Here is a 20,227-nt window from a genome sequence, read left to right as displayed (position 1 = left end):
CGGCACGCAACCAATCACAAGCCGTGACGTAATTTTAAAAATGCGCGCATCTCCTGCCTCCCGTGACGTCACGGCTTGTGATTGGTCGCATCGCCCATGTGACCGCGACGCGACCAATCACAAGCCGGAACGTAATTTTAAAATCATGAATGCCTAGAATTAGGCATTGAGGACCTGAAAATTACGTCACGGCTTGCTGTGATTGGTCGCGTCTCGGCCACATGGGCGGCGCGCGACCAATCACAAGCCGTGACGTCACAGAAGGAAGTAAAAGCGCGCATTTTAAGCAAACAACGCTGCCGGTTCCCTCGGTGAGGTCCAGGCTGCGTCGGAGAGGTGAGTATAGCAATATTTTTTATTTTAATTCTTTCTTTTACACATTAATGTTGTTTCGATACCGATACCCGATACCACAAAAGTATCGGATCTCGGTATCGGAATTCCGATACCCGCAAGTATCGGCCGATACCCGATACTTGCGGTATCGGAATGCTCAACACTAATCATAATAGCAAGCTGGACTAGAAACATAGCATGTACTGAGAATATACTCAAAAACAAATGGACAACAAATGAACTAGCAGCGACTTAGCTTCTGCTGGAGTAGACAAGTCATCTGAGAAATCCAAGAGAGATCTGAACCAGTACTGAGACATTGACAGCTGGCATGAACTAACGACCTGAGCAGAGTTAAATAGGAAAGCCAGCAGAAACAAAAAGTGAGGGCAGCTGAGAAAGCCAACCTCAAAGATCAGCAGTTCCACTCAAAGCCACCAGAGGGTGTCCAAGGACAGGACTCACTAAAGTACCATTCACGACCACAGGAGGGAGCCCGAGAACGGAATTCACAACAGAGACAGTGCAGAGACCTTTCTAATGATTTTTTTACTCGTAGACCAGATACAGGGACAAGGGGCATCCTCTGTTATGATCCTTAGTGGTTGAGGATCACAAATTACTCCAGCAAGGAAACTAACAAAGGACAAGCTCTAGGGAGGTGGAAAACTGGACTGACCGCAAATCTGAACCTATCCAAACACACTAGAGGTAGCCGGTGAACGTGCCTAAAATTCCTAGACGTCTCGAGCCAGCCTGAGGAACTAACTACCCCTAGAGAGAAAGAAAGACCTCTCTTGCCTCCAGAGAAATAATCCCCAAAGATATAGAAGCCCCCAACAGATAATAACGGTTAGGTAAGAGGAAGGCACATACACAGGGGTGAAAGCAGATTCAGCAAATGAGGCCCACTAATACTAGATAGCAGAAAATAGAACAGGGATCTTGTTGTGAACTCTGTTTTCAGGCTCCCTCTTGTGGTCACAGGTGGTATGGTGTGACTTTTGCTTTGGGCTCCCCCTGGTGGCTTTGTTTGCTATCCTGCTGGTCTCTGGCTATCAGCTGTTTCATTATCCTCTGGGAGGTTCCTATATACAGTGCCTACAAGTAGTATTCAACCCCCTGCAGATTTAGCAGGTTTAATAAGATGCAAATAAGTTAGAGCCTTCAAACTTCAAACAAGAGCAGGATTTATTAACAGATGCATAAATCTTACAAACCAAAAAGTTTTGTTGCTCAGTTAAATTTTTATAAATTTTAAACATAAAAGTGTGGGTCAATTATTATTCAACCCCTAGGTTTAATATTTTGTGCAATAACCTTTGTTTGCAATTACAGCTAATAATCGTCTTTTATAAGACCTGATAAGGCCGGCACAGGTCTCTGGAGTTATCTTGGCCCACTCCTCCATGCAGATCTTCTCCAAGTTATCTAGGTTCTTTGGGTGTCTCATGTGGACTTTAATCTTGAGCTCCTTCTACAAGTTTTCAATTGGGTTAAGGTCAGGAGACTGACTAGGCCACTGCAACACCTTGATTTTTTGCCTCTTGAACCAGGCCTTGGTTTTCTTGGCTGTGTGCTTTGGGTCGTTGTCTTGTTGGAAGATGAAATGACGACCCATCTTAAGATCCTTGATGGAGGAGTGGAGGTTCTTGGCCAAAATCTCCAGGTAGGCCGTGCTATCCATCTTCCCATGGATGCGGACCAGATGGCCAGGCCCCTTGGCTGAGAAACAGCCCCACAGCATGATGCTGCCACCACCATGCTTGACTGTAGGGATGGTATTCTTGGGGTCGTATGCAGTGCCATCCAGTCTCCAAACGTCACGTGTGTGGTTGGCACCAAAGATCTCGATCTTGGTCTCATCAGACCAGAGAACCTTGAACCAGTCAGTCTCAGAGTCCTCCAAGTGATCATGAGCAAACTGTAGACGAGCCTTGACATGACGCTTTGAAAGTAAAGGTACCTTACGGGCTCGTCTGGAACGGAGACCATTGCAGTGGAGTACGTTACTTATGGTATTGACTGAAACCAATGTCCCCACTGCCATGAGATCTTCCTGGAGCTCCTTCCTTGTTGTCCTTGGGTTAGCCTTGACTCTTCGGACAAGCCTGGCCTCGGCACGGGAGGAAACTTTCAAAGGCTGTCCAGGCCGTGGAAGGCTAACAGTAGTTCCATAAGCCTTCCACTTCCGGATGATGCTCCCAACAGTGGAGACAGGTAGGCCCAACTCCTTGGAAAGGGTTTTGTACCCCTTGCCAGCCTTGTGACCCTCCACGATCTTGTCTCTGATGGCCTTGGAATGCTCCTTTGTCTTTCCCATGTTGACCATGTTTGAGTGCTGTTCACAAGTTTGGGGAGGGTCTTAAATAGTCTGAAAAGGCTGGAAAAAGAGATAATTAATCCAAACATGTGAAGCTCATTGTTCTTTGTGCCTGAACTACTTCTTAATACTTTAGGGGAACCAAACAGAATTCTGGTGGGTTGAGGGGTTGAATAATAAATGACCCTCTGAAAAAACTTTTCCCAATTTAAAAAAAAAAATAAACAAAGAAATAACATTCTTTTTTGCGCCAGTGCATTTCACACTTCCAGGCTGATCTACAGTCCAAATGTCACAATGCCAAGTTAATTCCAAATGTGTAAACCTGCTAAATCTGCAGGGGGTTGAATACTACTTGTAGGCACTGTAGCTCTGTTTCACTTCCACTTGTTGCCGGCTGGCGATGTAATCAGTGCTACTCAGATTCCTTCTGACTACCTTGCTCCCAGTCCCTCCAAGACAAGCTAAGTTTTGTTTGCTCATTTTTTGATCATCAGTGTTTATCATGTTTTCTTGTCCAGCTTGCTAAAATGTGATTCCCTCGCTTGCTGGTTGCTCTAGTGGACTGAGTTTCTCCCCACACACCGTTAGCTGGTGTGTGGGTTCTTGAAATCTCAGGATGGATATTTTGTAAGGGTTTTTTATTGATCGCATAGACCCCTGCTCTATTTTCTGCTCTCTAGTATTAGTGGGCCTCTTTTGCTGAATCTGATTTCATCCCTATGTATGTGCCTTCCTCTTACTTCACCGTTAATATTTGTTGGGGGCTTCTATATCTTTGGGGATTATTTCTCTGGAGGCAAGCGAGGTCTTTCTTTCTCTTTAGGGGTAGCTAGTTTCTCAGGCTGGCTCGAGACGTCTAGGAATTTTTTAGGCACGTTCACCGGCTACCTCTAGTTGTGTTGGATAGGTTCAGATTTGCGATCAGTCCAGTTACCATCTCCCTAGAGCTTGTCCTAAGTTAATCACTTGCTGGTCTATTTGTGATCCTCAGCCACTAAGGATCATAACAGTACAGCCGGCCAACAAAGTGTTAATTGCATGGCAGAAGCAGGAGAAAAGAAGCCTTGAGAATTTTTTTTTTTTTTTTGCTGCCGTGTGTCTAGCTGCTGTGTGGCTAGCTTCTCTCCTCCTCTTAATCTTGGTGTGGCTCTGAGTTCAGCTGCTGACATGGATGTCCAGAGCTTGGCTTCCAGTCTGGATCATCTTGCTGCTAGGGTTCAAAGTATTCAGGATTTTGTTGTCCTATGTCAGAGCCTAGAATACCTATTCCGGAGTTGTTTTCTGGAGATAGATCTAGGTTCCTGAATTTTAAGAACAATTGTAAGTTGTTTCTTTCTTTGAAATCTCGTTCCTCTGGTGGTTCCGTTCAGCAAGTTAAAATTATCATTTCTTTTTTGCGGGGTGACCCTCAAGATTGGGCTTTCGCATTGGCGCCAGGGGATCCTGCATTGCTCAGTGTGGATGCGTTTTTTCTGGCCCTTGGATTGCTCTATGAGGAACCTAATCTTGAGAACCAGGCTGAAAAAGCGTTATTGGCCCTCTCGCAGGGGCAAGATGAAGCAGAGGTGTACTGCCAGAAATTTCGGAAATGGTCGGTGCTTACTCAGTGGAATGAGTGTGCCCTGGCTGCAAATTTCAGAGAAGGTCTTTCTGAAGCCATTAAGAATGTCATGGTGGGGTTCCCTACGCCTGCAGGTATGAATGAGTCAATGACTCTGGCCATTCAGATTGATCGGCGTTTGCGGGAGCGCAAACCTGTGCACCATTTGGAGGTGTCTTCTGAACAGACACCTGAATCTATGCAATGTGATAAAATTCTGACCAGAAGTGAACGGCAAAATTATAGACGGCAAAATGGGTTGTGCTTTTACTGTGGTGACTCAGCTCATGTTATCTCAGCATGCTCTAAGCGCAAAACAAAGGTTGATAAATCTGTCACCATTGGCACTTTACAGCCTAAGTTCATTTTGTCTGTTACCCTGATTTGTTCCCTGTCATCTTATCCGGTTAATGCTTTTGCAGATTCAGGTGCTGCCCTGAGTCTGATGGATTGGTCATTTGCCAGGCGCTGTGGTTTTGATTTGGAGCCTTTAAAATTCCCTATTCCACTAAGGGGAATTGATGCTACACCATTGGCTACGAATAAACCTCAGTTGTTGTGAATTTGCGTTTTGCTCCCTCTAGTGGTCATTAGTGATTTGACTCTGGAGCTTCTGTCTTCTCCTATATGCATGATGTGGTTGTTTTGGGGCTGCCATGGTTACAGACCCATAATCCAGTCCTGGACTGGAAGGCTATGTCAGTGTCAAGTTGGGGCTGTCGTGGTATTCATGAGGATTCCTTGCCTGTGTCTATTGCTTCTTCTACGCCTTCGGAAGTTCCGGAGTATTTGTCTGATTATCAGGATGTCTTTAGCGAGTCCAGGTCCAGTGCATTGCCTCCTCATAGGGAATGTGACTGTGCAATAGATTTGATTCCAGGCAGTAAATTTCCTAAGGGAAGACTGTTTAATCTGTCGGTACCTGAACATACCGCTATGCGTTCATATATCAAGGAGTCTCTGGAGAAAGGATACATCCGTCCGTCTTCTTCCCCTCTTGGTGCGGGATTCTTTTTTGTGGCTAAAAAGGACGGATCTTTGAGGCCTTGTATTGACTATCGGCTTTTAAATAAGATCACTGTCAAATTTCAGTATCCTTTGCCGCTGTTGTCTGACTTGTTTGCCCGGATTAAAGGTGCCAAGTGGTTCACCAAGATAGACCTTCGTGGTGCGTATAACCTTGTGCGCATTAAGCAAGGTGATGAATGGAAAACCGCATTCAATACGCCCGAAGGTCATTTTGAGTACTTGGTGATGCCTTTTGGGCTCTCTAATGCCCCTTCAGTTTTTCAGTCCTTTATGCATGACATTTTTCGGAAGTATCTGGATAAATTTTTGATCATTTATCTGGATGATATTCTGTTTTTTTCTGATAATTGGGACTCGCATGTGGAGCAGGTCAGGATGGTCTTTAAAATTTTGCGTGAAAATTCTTTGTTTGTCAAGGGCTCAAAGTGTCTTTTTGGTGTACAGAAGGTTCCCTTTTTGGGGTTCATTTTTTCCCCTTCTGCTGTGGAGATGGACCCAGTCAAGGTCCGAGCTATTCTTGATTGGACTCAGCCCTCGTCAGTTAAGAGTCTTCAGAAGTTCTTAGGTTTCGCTAACTTCTACCGTCGTTTTATCGCTAATTTTTCTAGCATTGTGAAACCTTTGACGGATATGACCAAGAAGGGCTCCGATGTGGCTAATTGGGCTCCTGCTGCCGTGGAGGCTTTCCAGGAGTTGAAACGTCGGTTTACTTCGGCGCCTGTTTTGTGCCAGCCTGATGTCTCGCTTCCCTTTCAGGTTGAGGTGGATGCTTCAGAGATTGGAGCAGGGGCCGTTTTGTCGCAGAGAGGCCCTGGTTGCTCTGTTATGAGACCTTGCGCCTTTTTCTCTAGGAAGCTTTCGCCTGCTGAGCGAAATTATGATGTGGGCAATCGGGAGTTGTTGGCCATGAAATGGGCATTTGAGGAGTGGCGTCATTGGCTCGAGGGTGCTAAGCATCGTGTGGTGGTCTTGACTGATCACAAAAATCTGATGTATCTCGAGTCTGCTAAACGCCTGAATCCTAGACAGGCCCGCTGGTCATTGTTTTTCTCCCGTTTTGACTTCGTTGTCTCGTATTTACCAGGTTCAAAGAATGTGAAGGCCGATGCTCTTTCCAGGAGCCTTGTGCCTGATGCTCCTGGAGTCGCTGAACCTGTTGGTATTCTTAAGGATGGAGTTATCTTGTCAGCTATTTCTCCAGATCTGCGACGTGTGTTGCAGAGATTTCAGGCTGATAGGCCTGATTCTTGTCCACCTGACCTGTTGTGAATTTGCTTTTTGCTCCCTCTAGTGGTTACTAGTTTTTTGACTCTGGTTTTTCTGTCATTCCTTTTATCCGCACCTGGGTCGTTAGTTAGGGGTGTTGCTATATAAGCTCCCTGGACCTTCAGTTCAATGCCTGGCAACGTAGTTATCAGAGCTAGTCTGCTGTGCTCTTGTCTACTGATCCTGGTTCCAGTTATATCAGCTAAGTCTGCCTTTTGCTTTTTGCTATTTGTTTTGGTTTTGTATTTTTGTCCAGCTTGTTCCAAATCTATATCCTGACCTTTTGCTGGAAGCTCTAGGGGGCTGGTGTTCTCCCCCCGGACCGTTAGACGGTTCGGGGGTTCTTGAATTTCCAGTGTGGATTTTGATAGGGTTTTTGTTGACCATATAAGTTACCTTTCTTTATTCTGCTATCAGTAAGCGGGCCTCTCTGTGCTAAACCTGATTCATTTCTGTGTTTGTCATTTCCTCTTACCTCACCGTCATTATTTGTGGGGGGCTTCTATCCAGCTTTGGGGTCCCCTTCTCTGGAGGCAAGAAAGGTCTTTGTTTTCCTCTACTAGGGGTAGCTAGATTCTCCGGCTGGCGCGTGTCATCTAGAATCAACGTAGGAATGATCCCCGGCTACTTCTAGTGTTGGCGTTAGGAGTAGATATATGGTCAACCCAGTTGCCACTGCCCTATGAGCTGGATTTTTGTATTCTGCAGACTTCCACGTTCCTCTGAGACCCTCGCCATTGGGGTCATAACACTGACCGACTGTTTGTGCCTGATAAGTGGACCAGCAGAGTCATTTCCGAGGTTCATTCCTCGGTGTTGGCAGGTCACCCAGGAATTTTTGGCACCAGAGATCTGGTGGCCAGATCCTTTTGGTGGCCTTCCTTGTCAAGGGATGTGCGGTCATTTGTACAGTCCTGTGGGACTTGTGCTCGAGCTAAGCCTTGCTGTTCTCGTGCCAGCGGGTTGCTCTTGCCCTTGCCTGTCCCTAAGAGACCTTGGACACATATCTCCATGGATTTCATTTCTGATCTTCCGGTGTCTCAAGGCATGTCTGTTATCTGGGTGATATGTGATCGCTTCTCCAAGATGGTCCATTTGGTTCCTTTGCCTAAGCTGCCTTCCTCTTCCGATCTGGTTCCTGTGTTTTTCCAGAACGTGGTTCGTTTGCACGGCATCCCTGAGAATATTGTGTCAGACAGAGGATCCCAGTTCGTTTCCAGATTCTGGCGATCCTTTTGTAGTAGGATGGGCATTGATTTGTCGTTTTCGTCTGCTTTCCATCCTCAGACTAATGGACAGACGGAGCGAACTAATCAGACTTTGGAGGCTTATTTGAGGTGTTTTGTCTCTGCTGATCAGGACAATTGGGTGACCTTCTTGCCGTTGGCTGAGTTTGCCCTTAATAATCGGGCTAGTTCCGCCACTTTGGTTTCGCCGTTTTTCTGCAACTCTGGTTTCCACCCTCGTTTTTCTTCGGGTCATGTGGAACCTTCTGACTGTCCTGGGGTGGATTCTGTGGTGGATAGGTTGCAGCGGATCTGGAATCTTGTGGTGGACAACTTGAAGTTGTCACAGGAGAGGGCTCAGCGCTTTGCCAACTGCCGCCGCGGTGTGGGTCCCCGACTACGTGTTGGGGATTTGGTGTGGCTTTCTTCCCGCTTTGTTCCTATGAAGGTTTCCTCTCCCAAATTTAAACCTCGTTTTATTGGTCCTTACAAGATATTGGAAATCCTTAATCCTGTATCCTTTCGTCTGGATCTTCCTGTGTCGTTTGCTATCCACAACGTGTTTCATAGGTCCTTGTTGCGGCGGTACGTTGTGCCTGTGGTTCCTTCTGCTGAGCCTCCTGCTCCGGTGTTGGTTGGGGGCGAGTTGGAGTACGTGGTGGAGAAGATCTTGGATTCTCGTCTCTCCAGGCGGAGGCTTCAGTACCTGGTCAAGTGGAAGGGCTATGGTCAGGAAGATAATTCCTGGGTGGTCGCCTCTGATGTTCATGCGGCCGATTTGGTTCGTGCCTTTCACGCCGCTCATCCTGATCGCCCTGGTGGTCGTGGTGAGGGTTCGGTGACCCCTCACTAAGGGGGGGGTACTGTTGTGAATTTGCGTTTTGCTCCCTCTAGTGGTCATTAGTGATTTGACTCTGGAGCTTCTGTCTTCTCCTATATGCTCACCTGGGCTGTTAGTTCAGGGGCGTTGCTATATAAGCTCTCTGGACCTTCAGTTCAATGCCTGGCATCGTTGAAATCAGAGCTAATCTGTTGTGCTCTTGTGTACTGATCCTGGTTCCTGCTTCTTAAAGCTAAGTCTCTTCCTTGCTTTTTGCTTTTGTTTTGTTTTGTATTTTTGTCCAGCTTGTTCCAATCTGTATCCTGACCTTTGCTGGAAGCTCTAGGGGGCTGGTGTTCTCCCCCCGGACCGTTAGACGGTTCGGGGGTTCTTGAATCTCCAGCGTGGATTTTTATAGGGTTTTTGTTGACCAAATAAGTTATCTTGCTTTATTCTGCTATTAGTAAGCTGGCCTCTCTTTGCTGAACCTGGTTCATTTCTGTGTTTGTCATTTCCTCTTACCTCACCGTTATTATTTGTGGGGGGCTTGTATCTAGCTTTGGGGTCCCTTTCTCTGGAGGCAAGAGAGGTCTTTGTTTTCTTCTCCTAGGGGTAGTTAGATTCTCCGGCTGGCGCGAGTCATCTAGCGATCACCGTAGGCATGATCCCCGGCTACTTCTAGTGTTGGCGTTAGGAGTAGATATTTGGTCAACCCAGTTACCACTGCCCTATGAGCTGGATTTTTGTATCTCGCAGACTTACACGTACCTCTGAGACCCTGTCCACTGGGGTCATAACACTCAGTACTGGACACAAGTGACCATGTGCATGACTCCTGTTCATCAGGAGGTGATTCGCTTTCTTGTACTGCATAATTTGCATGATGTTGTCGTGTTGGGTCTACCATGGTTGCAGACTCATAATCCAGTCCTGGATTGGAAAGCAATGTCTGTGTCAAGTTGGGGTTGTCAGGGAATTCATTGTGACGCTCCTGTGGTGTCAATTGCTTCGTCCACTCCTTCTGAAGTCCCTGCGTTTTTGTCAGACTACCAGGATGTATTTGAGGAGCCCAAACTCAATTCTCTACCTCCTCATAGGGATTGTGATTGTGCTATAAATTTGATTCCTGGTAGTAAGTTTCCTATGGGACGACTTTTCAATTTATCAGTGCCGGAGCACGCTGCCATGCGGAGTTATATAAAGGAGTCTTTGGAGAAGGGACATATTCACCTGTCCTCATCTCCTCTTGGTGCAGGATTCTTTTTTGTGGCTAAGAAGGATGGTTCCCTGAGAAATTGTATTGATTATCGCCTTTTGAATAAAATCACGGTCAAATTTCAGTACCCTTTGCCATTGTTAACTGATTTGTTTGCTCGCATTAGGGGGTCTAGTTGGTTCACCAAGATAGATCTTCATGGTGCGTATAACCTTGTGCGTATAAAGCAGGGTGATGAATGGAAAACTGCATTTAATACGCCTGAAGGCCATTTTGAGTACTTGGTGATGCCTTTTGGACTTTCTAATGCTCCTTCAGTCTTTCAGTCCTTTATGCACGACATCTTCCGTGAATATCTGGATAAATTTATGATTGTGTATCTGGATGATATTCTGTTTTTTTCTGATGATTGGGAGTCTCATGTTAAGCAGGTCAGGATGGTCTTTCAGGTCCTGCGTGCCAATGCTTTATTTGTGAAGGGCTCAAAATGTCTTTTTGGAGTCCAGAAGATTTCTTTTTTGGGTTTCATTTTTTCTCCTTCTACTATTGAGATGGACCCAGTCAAGGTTCAGGCTATTCATGACTGGACACAGCCTACATCTGTTAAGAGTCTTCAGAAGTTCTTGGGTTTTGCAAATTTTTACCGTCGCTTCATAGCTAATTTTTCTGGTGTTGTTAAGCCTTTGACGGATTTGACCAAGAAAGGTTCTGATATTACTAATTGGTCTTCTGCGGCTGTGGAGCCTTTAGGGAGCTGAAGCGTCGGTTTTCTTCGGCTCCGGTCTTATGTCAGCCAGATGTCTCACTTCCCTTCCAGGTTGAGGTTGATGCTTCCGAGATTGGAGCGGGGGCTGTTTTGTGACAGAGAAGCTCCGATGGCTCTGTGATGAAGCCATGTGCTTTCTTTTCAAGAAAGTTTTCGCCTGCCCAGCAGAATTATGATGTCGGTAATCGGGAGCTGTTGGCTATGAAGTGGGCATTTGAGGAGTGGCGACATTGGCTCGAGGGAGCTAAGCATCGTGTGGTGGTCTTGACTGATCACAAGAATTTGACTTATCTCGAGTCGGCCAAGCGGCTGAATCCCAGACAGGCTCGTTGGTCGTTGTTTTTCTCTCGTTTTGATTTCGTGGTCTCGTACCTGCCTGGTTCGAAGAATGTGAAGGCTGATGCTCTTTCCAGGAGTTTTGTGCCTGACTCTCCTGGAGATTCAGAGCCGGTTGGTATCCTGAGAGAAGGGGTGATTTTGTCTGCCATCTCCTCAGATTTGCGACGAGTGCTGCAGGAGTTTCAGGCGGATAGACCTGACCGTTGTCCACCGGAGAGACTGTTTGTCCCGGATAGATGGACCAACAGAGTCATCTCCGAGGTTCATTCTTCGGTGTTGGCGGGCCATCCTGGAATATTTGGTACCAGAGACTTGGTGGCCAGGTCTTTTTGGTGGCCTTCCTTGTCGCAGGATGTGCGTTCCTTTGTGCAATCTTGTGGAATTTGTGCTCGGGCTAAGCCTTGCTGTTCTCGTGCCAGTGGTTTGCTGTTACCTTTGCCTGTCCCGAAGAGGCCTTGGACGCACATTTCCATGGATTTTATTTCGGATCTCCCTGTCTCTCAGAGAATGTCTGTTATCTGGGTGGTGTGTGATCGTTTTTCTAAGATGGTCCATTTGGTGCCCTTGCCTAAGTTGCCTTCCTCCTCCGAGTTGGTTCCACTGTTTTTTCAAAATGTGGTTCGTTTGCACGGGATTCCTGAGAACATTGTTTCTGACAGAGGATCCCAGTTTGTGTCTAGATTTTGGCGGACCTTTTGTGCTCAGATGGGCATTGATTTGTCTTTTTCGTCGGCCTTCCATCCTCAGACGAATGGCCAAACCGAGCGAACTAATCAGACCTTGGAGACTTATTTAAGATGTTTTGTTTCTGCTGATCAGGACGACTGGGTTACTTTTTTGCCGTTGGCCGAGTTTGCCCTTAATAATCGGGCTAGTTCTGCTACTTTGGTTTCTCCTTTTTTTTGTAATTCAGGGTTTCATCCTCGTTTTTCCTCGGGTCAGGTGGAGCCTTCTGACTGTCCTGGAGTGGATGTTGTGGTGGATAGGTTGCATCAGATTTGGAATCATGTGGTGGACAATTTGAAGCTGTCACAAGAGAAGGCTCAGCGCTTTGCCAACCGCCGTCGCTGTGTGGGTCCCCGACTTCGCGTTGGGGACTTGGGGTGGTTGTCTTCTCGCTTCGTTCCTATGAAGGTCTCCTCTCCTAAGTTCAAGCCTCGGTTTATCGGTCCTTATAAGATTCTCGAAGTCCTTGGACCTGTGTCATTTCGTCTGGACCTCCCGGCATCATTTGCTATTCATAATGTGTTCCATCGGTCGTTGTTGCGGAGGTATGTGGTGCCTGTGGTTCCTCCGGTTGAGCCTCCTTCCCCGGTGCTGGTTGAGGGAGAATTGGAATACGTGGTGGAGAAGATCTTGGATTCTCGTATTTCTAGACGGAGGCTCCAGTATTTGGTTAAGTGGAAGGGCTATGGTCAGGAGGATAATTCCTGGGTTGTCTCCTCTGATGTTCATGCGGCCGATTTGGTTCGTGCCTTCCATGTGGCTCATCCTGATCGCCCTGGGGGTTTTCATGAGGGTTCGGTGACCCCTCCTCAAGGGGGGGGTACTGTTGTGAACTCTGTTTTCAGGCTCCCTCTTGTGGTCACAGGTGGTATGGTGTGACTTTTGCTTTGGGCTCCCCCTGGTGGCTTTGTTTGTTATCCTGCTGGTCTCTGGCTATCAGCTGTTTCATTATCCTCTGGGAGGTTCCTATATAGATCTGTTTCACTTCCACTTGTTGCCGGCTGGCGATGTAATCAGTGCTACTCAGATTCCTTCTGACTACCTTGCTCCCAGTCCCTCCAAGACAAGCTAAGTTTTGTTTGCTCATTTTTTGATCATCAGTGTTTATCATGTTTTCTTGTCCAGATTGCTAAAATGTGATTCCCTCGCTTGCTGGTTGCTCTAGTGGACTGAGTTTCTCCCCACATACCGTTAGCTGGTGTGTGGGTTCTTGAAATCTCAGGATGGATATTTTGTAAGGGTTTTTTATTGATCGCATAGACCCCTGCTCTATTTTCTGCTCTCTAGTATTAGTGGGCCTCTTTTGCTGAATCTGATTTCATCCCTATGTATGAGCCTTCCTCTTACTTCACCGTTAATATTTGTTGGGGGCTTCTATATCTTTGGGGATTATTTCTCTGGAGGCAAGCGAGGTCTTTCTTTCTCTTTAGGGGTAGCTAGTTTCTCAGGCTGGCTCGAGACGTCTAGGAATTTTTTAGGCACGTTCACCGGCTACCTCTAGTTGTGTTGGATAGGTTCAGATTTGCGATCAGTCCAGTTACCATCTCCCTAGAGCTTGTCCTAAGTTAATCACTTGCTGGTCTATTTGTGATCCTCAGCCACTAAGGATCATAACAGGATCTATGCGGTCAGTAAAAAACCCTTACAAAATATCCACACTGAGATTTCAAGAACCCCCGCACCAACTAACGGTGTGGGGGGAGAAACTCAGTCCCCTAGAGCAACCAGCAAGCACAGAAATCACATTTTAGAAAGCTGGACAAAAAACATGATGAACGCTGATAATCAGAAAATGAACAAACAAGAACTTAGCTTGTCTTGGAGAGACTGGGAGCAAGGTAGTCACAAGGAATCTGAAGAGCACTGAATACATTGGTAGCAGGCAAGGAACTGAGTATCCAGGTGAGTTAAATAGGAAACCAACCAAGGATAACGAACCAGCTGATGCAGCCAACCTGCAGAAAGACAACACTACACAGTACCGCTTGTGACCACTAGAGGGAGCCCAAAAATAGAGTTCACAACAATCCTCTACGTCTGGAGGAAAGAAGGTTTAAGCATAATAACAGACGCGGATTCTTTCCTGTAAGAGCAGTGAGACTATGGAACTCTCTGCCGTATGATGTTGTAATGAGTGATTCATTACTTAAATTTAAGAGGGGACTGGATACCCTTCTTGAAAAGTATAATGTTACAGGTTATATACACTGGATTACTTGATAGGGCGTTGATCCAGGGAACTAGTCTGATTGCCGTATGTGGAGTCGGGAAGGAATATTTTTCCCCAAGGTGGAGCTTACTCTTTGCCACATGGGTTATTTTTTTTGCCTTCCTCTGGATCAACATGTTAGGGCAGGTTAGGTTAGGGGCTATGGGTTGAACTAGATGGACTTAAAGTCTTCCTTCAATCTTAATAACTATGTTACTATGTTAGGGTGAGGTATATTATCCTCTCCACCATCTTGTCTCTGTCCATATCCATCTTTGATGGGTAATTCTGAAAAATGATTTTATATGAAGGATCCGATATTGTAGAAACCTGAATGAAAAGATAAGCAAATGTAACATAATAAAAATCCAGTGTAATAATACAATTACTGGAGATAATAAGGGAAACATATGAGGAGATTTATTATTTTACAATATTTAGTGTAAAATAAAGCCAGGATGAATCAAAGAATGCGGAAACGTCTGAACAAAAGGATGACCGTCATAAAAATGATGTAGGAAGACTGACTTAAGTTTGGAAGCGTTTCACTACGACTCAATTAAGGACTATAGGTCACATCTGAAAATCATAATAGGCAAAATGGACGTAATATGAGAACATTGTCGAGCAAAGAAGTTTAACTTTAAATCGCCTGGCATGTGGTGGTCAATGATGAAGTCAGTTTGTCACCTTTAACTCTACCTCCCGAACTTTTTTCATACATGTTGGGAACAGCTCAGGAGTCTAAGCATTTACTACAAGTTATTAGGAGACACAATTCATATTTCCAGATGACATCCTTTGGTACGACAGCTGGACTTGAAGCAGGATTTATGTTGACTTTTAAAGTCCAGGGACAAATATATCACAAAATAGGTCTGATGCTTCCTGTAGCAAATCAAGACCCAACATTTTTACAAATTTGCTGTTTGGCAGATGAACAGATACAAGCTGATCGACCTTGTGAAGTTATACCTGAGACAAAAAGACATTGTTTTGAATTTGCAAAGAGTTTTCCATCAACACAATCAGTTAGTAAACCTTTATAAAACAGCCTTAGAAAGAATGCCAAGTGCGGAATATCAGGGTGTAATAAGCGCAGACAAGACACAAAAGGAGATTTACTTCTCCCGGTGTTAATGAAGCAGCTATTGTAATGGCTGGACGGGACTTTCTAAGCCGAGATATAATTATTCAGCGACGAAGTGAAAATATTCAGCATATTACATTATCACATAGATCATATAATGCTCTGCAATATCCGATAATATTGTGGAATGGCCAAGATGGCGATCACTATAATCTAACGCAGACTGATCCCAACACTGCGAGGCCGACCAATAAACCAACCAATAACAAATATCAGTTATGGACTTCTACACCTACGAAATAATGATCAGACAACAATGGAGGCAACTTTCTCATCAATGTATAGTAGATCTGTATGCCAAGGTGGAAAGCGAGCGTCTTCTGTACATATGACTGAAGCAAGAAATATTCAGAGTGGATGAATACAGTAATTTAAGAAATGCTATTGCCAATTATGGCAACGTGGTGGACATTGGGGGAATGGTTATTTTTCCGGCTACATTAACAGGGAGTCCCAGACATATGCACGAATACGCTCAGGACGCCATGACACATGTTCGGATATACAGCCTTCCAGCTTTGCTTATTACAGTTACGTGTAATCCAACTTGGCCAGAGATAAGGGAAGAGCTTCTGAATGGTCAGGGCCCCTCTGATCAACAGGATTTAAAGGGACCCTGTCAGCTGGATTGTGCATAGTAACCTACACACAGGCGACATTATACTAATACTTTGATACCTTGGTTGATGAAATCCATCTTGTGGTTGTTGTTTAATCTTTATTTGCAATTTTCAGTTAATGAGATTCTCGTGGTTCGGGGCGGCCTGAGAGCGGGGCTCTACGTGGTGCTCTGCTTACATATTCATACTGATGGCTTCTGACAGGTCACTGATCCCTCGCTGACCTGCCCCCTATTTTACATACTGAATATCATATGTTTTAAAAAAAATAAACTCAGATTCAGCAGGCAGGTGCCAGTGGGGGCGACGGTGCCTGCGCCATAGCATGTTCACATCTATAATGTCCTTTTAATTATTATATTTGACGATATAAACTTATTCAGAAAAAAAAATCTCAAAATTGCGCCGGCCGCACCTGTGCAGCAGCATCTATGGTGATCTGATGGATGTTACCACTCAGGTGCTGACCGTGCCATTTTGTTAGAGGGAAAAAAAAATTACTCCTCCAAGATGGCACCGGCGGTGCCTGTGCAGTAACATCTATAAGATCGCAAATAGATGCCACTGCACAGGCGCGGCTGGGGCCATTTTGAGAGAGATTTTTATTTTTTTTTAATAAGTTTATATCACCAAATAAAAAACTTAAATGAGTATTGTAGATGTGATCGTGCTATGGCACAGTAGTTGCCACTGGCACCTACCTGCTGAATGTGAGATTATTTTTCTTCAAAAGACATTATATTCAGTGTGTAAAATAGGGGGCAGGTCAGTGAGGGATCAGGGATCAGGTACAGGGACCTTACAACTAAGTAGCAGAAAACACACTGATTACTCAAGTTGCTAAGGTACCTCCCAATAATGGAGGGTGCCTTAAATATCAAAAGTCTCTGTCATGGAACATGAAGGAAGGGCTAAGTGCAACATAAAGGGATAAGGGAAAGGGAACCAAAAGGTAGGTAAGGAGGGGAGTAAAGACCCCTAGACAGATCTAACGTCACCCTGTCTGCCCTATTGTCTCTACATAGGTTCCGCACCTATCGCCGAGCAGGATACCTAATCCTTGCCTGACCCTGGCGATAAGTCCTTCAACGGAATGGACAGGATAGCGCTAGTCACTCCCCACTACTGCTAAAGACAGCTAGGATACACAAAACAAGGGGAAACTTAGCTTGAGTAGACGCAGAGAGAAACATCGTCGTCCTTCAAACTCCAAAGAGGACGCTAGGTGACTGCTGCAGCTCCAGGCCTCAACAAGGACGTGCAAATAGAAAATATCACCCGCACTTGGAAGCAGCAAGTATATCAACACTCAGGTCCAGGTGTGGCCATTAGCACCGGGGGAGGTGGCCACTCGTCTGCTAAGCAAACTACTGAGATCTTCTGCAGTGGATGCAGTGTAACGGTCTGCGGCCTCTGACACATCCGGCTATTGGCTGGGGATGTTTGCAGAAGTGCAGGTGCTGCCCCTGTGATAGGCCGGAGCGCGCCCGGAGTGCACTGCCAGGAGACCTGCGCCACACAACCGACAAGAAGTCATCTCCGCGTCCATCTTGAAAATGGAGAAGATTATTTCACTGTGAACAATGCAGAGGAAAGAGCGGCTCCACCACCTAACAACAGAACTATAGATGGAGGCGCACGGCTCAGTCAGCACTAGGACTGCCCGGAATCCAGCGCTCTGGAAACTCCCGTCTGTAATATCACTGAGGGCTCAGGGGAGAGAAAGTATCACAGACAAGGAAGGTAATTGGGGTTAATGTACCGTGGGGCACAAGAAAGTGACCGAGGCCCGAGATCCGCACCTCCAGAGATCTGCAGGATCCAGTCACTTATGGGGGAATTGTACTTACTGCAGGAGACTTCTGCCAAACGTTACCTGATCTTAAAGGGCAACTCCAGCAGAGGAGCTGAATGGCTGCACTGTGCGCACAGGACCTGTGATGAGGTCACAGGAGGGGAGGAGTCAGGGGTCACATGATCAGGGGCCTCAGTGTATGCAGGACTCTGCTGTGCTGGTTGTCATGGTGCTGGATGAGGGGAAGTTTATGTGTGGGGTCAGGAGGGGTTTACAGTGTGGATGTAGCAGAGCCGAGTGTGTACGGAGCGGAGCCGTGTGTGTACGAGGTGTACGGAGCGGAGCCGTGTGTGTGAGGTGTACGGAGCGGAGCCGTGTGTGTGAGGTGTAAGGAGCGGAGCCGGGGGTGTGAGAGGTACGAAGCAGAGCCGTGTGTGTACGAGGTGTACGGAGCAGAGCCGTGTGTGTGTGAGGTGTACGGAGCGGAGCCGTGTGTGTGAGGTGTACGGAGCAGAGCCGTGTGTGTGAGGTGTACGGAGCGGAGCCGTGTGTGTGAGGTGTACGGAGCGGAGCCGTGTGTGTGAGGTGTAAGGAGCGGAGCCGGGGGTGTGAGAGGTACGGAGCAGAGCCGTGTGTGTACGAGGTGTACGGAGCAGAGCAGTGTGTGTGAGGTGTAAGGAGCGGAGCCGTGTGTGTACGAGGTGTACGGAGCGGAGCCGGTGTGTACGAGGTGTACGGAGCGGAGCCGTGTGTGTACGAGGTGTACGGAGAGGACAGTATATAACACGTGAACATGGTGACGTTTCAGTGTAATGACCTTTCTCAGACACTCGCTGGATGGGGGCGCTGTGGGCAGGAATATCTTATAGGACGCTGCACAATTTATAAGGTAATTTCTGGAGAATGAGGCGACCCCCAGAATGTGGCAGGAGATCTCGCGGCTCCAGAAGGAAGAATCACTGTTTGGTTTTTGGATTTTACATTTGCCTGAAATAATGTGCGGCTGCCAGAACAGCGACCCCCCCCCCTCCCCCAAAGTGACCCCATTACAGATCCACTGTCCTCAGCGAATCCATCTGGGTGTGGGGGGAATGTTCTTCCCACCATTACATCATAGATCTTTATATTTCTGGGTCATGGAAAAATTATTTTTTTCCACTAAAATGTTTTAGATCTAAATTTTTCAATTTCACAGAATAAAATGGAGCCACAATTTATACAGAAATTTCTCCCAAACCTGAGGCCAGAAATGACAGCACACGGCCGGGCTCCAATGGGGAGAGTCACTGTTTTGCTTTTGGAGCAGTAATTTGGCAGTCCTCGCTTGTGGGGGCCAATTACAAAGCCCCCGAGGTGTGTGAAGACATACAGCCCCCTAAAGTGACCCCATTTCGGACACTGTACCCTCCAGGGAAGTCATCTCAGGGGGTAATGGGCATTTTTATCCCACCGGTGTCACTGATTTATCACTTGGCTGTGAAGATAATATTACATTTGTTCTGAGGCGGAAACATCTGAGTGGGCTCCTACCCAGGGGTCACGGTGGTACCTCACCTGCCCTCTCAGCGCCTCCCTACTCACTATGGTCACCACACGGCTTCTCAGCATGTTGTTTCCATTAGGGGGGATTGGCCGGTCTCTACAGGAATATAACCCTGCTGTGTCCTTCAGAGATTAGGTTCCCCAGCCTATCCCCTGCCGGCAGGTCCTATATTAGGCAGCTCCACCCACCGCTCTGCTGACTGTTAGTTCCTAGGCAGTTCATTCTGCTTGTGTCCAGTTGGGGGTTCCTGTTGTTCCTCACACTTGTGTCTCTGACCCCTGATCAGCTGCTCCAGTCCTGGGGACTACCCTGGAGTAGTACCTGGTGTCTACCTGCTGTCCAGCCTGTCCTCTCCACCAGTAGCTGTAGTGAAGACCTGGTGGACACCTAGTTACACCCCTCCAGGGTAAGCCTGGCCCGTAGTGCAGGGGGTCCACATCCACCAGTGTTACACCAAGTAATTGTGCACATGTCCCAAATTTTGAAGCACAGATCATGCGGCGCACATAGCAGCAAATTTTGTCCACACTCCAATCCACGCACATTTACCATTTCTTTCTGCCCTGACAGGAGGAGTTGTCAGAGGGGCGCTGGTAGTGAGGGAAATTCAGCAGACCCCTAAGACTGCAGGGTGTAGACCCAAATTCCGGACTGTCCGCAGTATCCGGGACAGTTGGGACTAGAGGGGAGCAGGAGGTGGATTCAGGGGTCTCTGGTCCAGCACGTGGGACCTGGGGATTATTGTTTGTTCCTTCATTCACAGTCGGAGCCTCCAGAACTTTCTCATCTTTATGTAGCGTCACTATACGACATCCGGCTTTGTTGTGTCTGTACGGCCGTGTTCACACGTTGCAGAAATACTGTGTTTTTTGTTTTCTGCAGGATTCGCACTAAACTCCTAACATTTGATGCGCTTTTGGTGCAGATGTGAAGCCGCGGTTTTAATGCTTTTTATAGTACAGAAAAGCTTTGATTCTACAATTAATAAAGTTTCTGCAGTTTTTTTACCTGCGTTTTTATTAGGCTCCACATAGAAGACGAGAAAAAAAAGCCCCAAAACCGCACAGATCAGCCGCGTCCTTGGGGAACAGCAGGCGCCTTCTTTGTGAAAGGAGTTTTTATTAAGGATTTTTTACATAAATTGGGTAAAGAAAAAGGAATAGACAGATTATAAATACCCAGTAATATCGACACCAACAGGAACCAAATAACAGCAAAAAGGGGAAATATAAAGGGATGAAAGATAGAGGCAAAATACAG

At 46.5% G+C, this 20,227-nt stretch overlaps 1 protein-coding gene across 1 annotated transcript in view; it reads right to left on the bottom strand.

The window, feature by feature from the left end:
* LOC143766560 (uncharacterized) overlaps positions 1–19,164 on the bottom strand; it is a 92,293-nt gene extending 73,129 nt beyond the window's left edge. Inside the window, exon 1 of the mRNA XM_077254339.1 lies at positions 18,979–19,164. Coding sequence (XP_077110454.1) covers positions 18,979–19,032 — 54 coding nt within the window. The 5' untranslated portion in view covers positions 19,033–19,164. The remainder of the gene's footprint in view (positions 1–18,978) is intronic.
* Between the last annotated feature and the right edge of the window lie 1,063 nt (positions 19,165–20,227).

Source organism: Ranitomeya variabilis, chromosome 4, assembly GCF_051348905.1.
Source record: "Ranitomeya variabilis isolate aRanVar5 chromosome 4, aRanVar5.hap1, whole genome shotgun sequence".
In the NCBI taxonomy this organism is placed as follows: Eukaryota; Metazoa; Chordata; class Amphibia; order Anura; family Dendrobatidae; genus Ranitomeya; species Ranitomeya variabilis.
The sequence above is the reverse complement of the archived record's forward strand: the minus strand, read 5'-3'. Positions and strand labels throughout refer to the sequence as shown.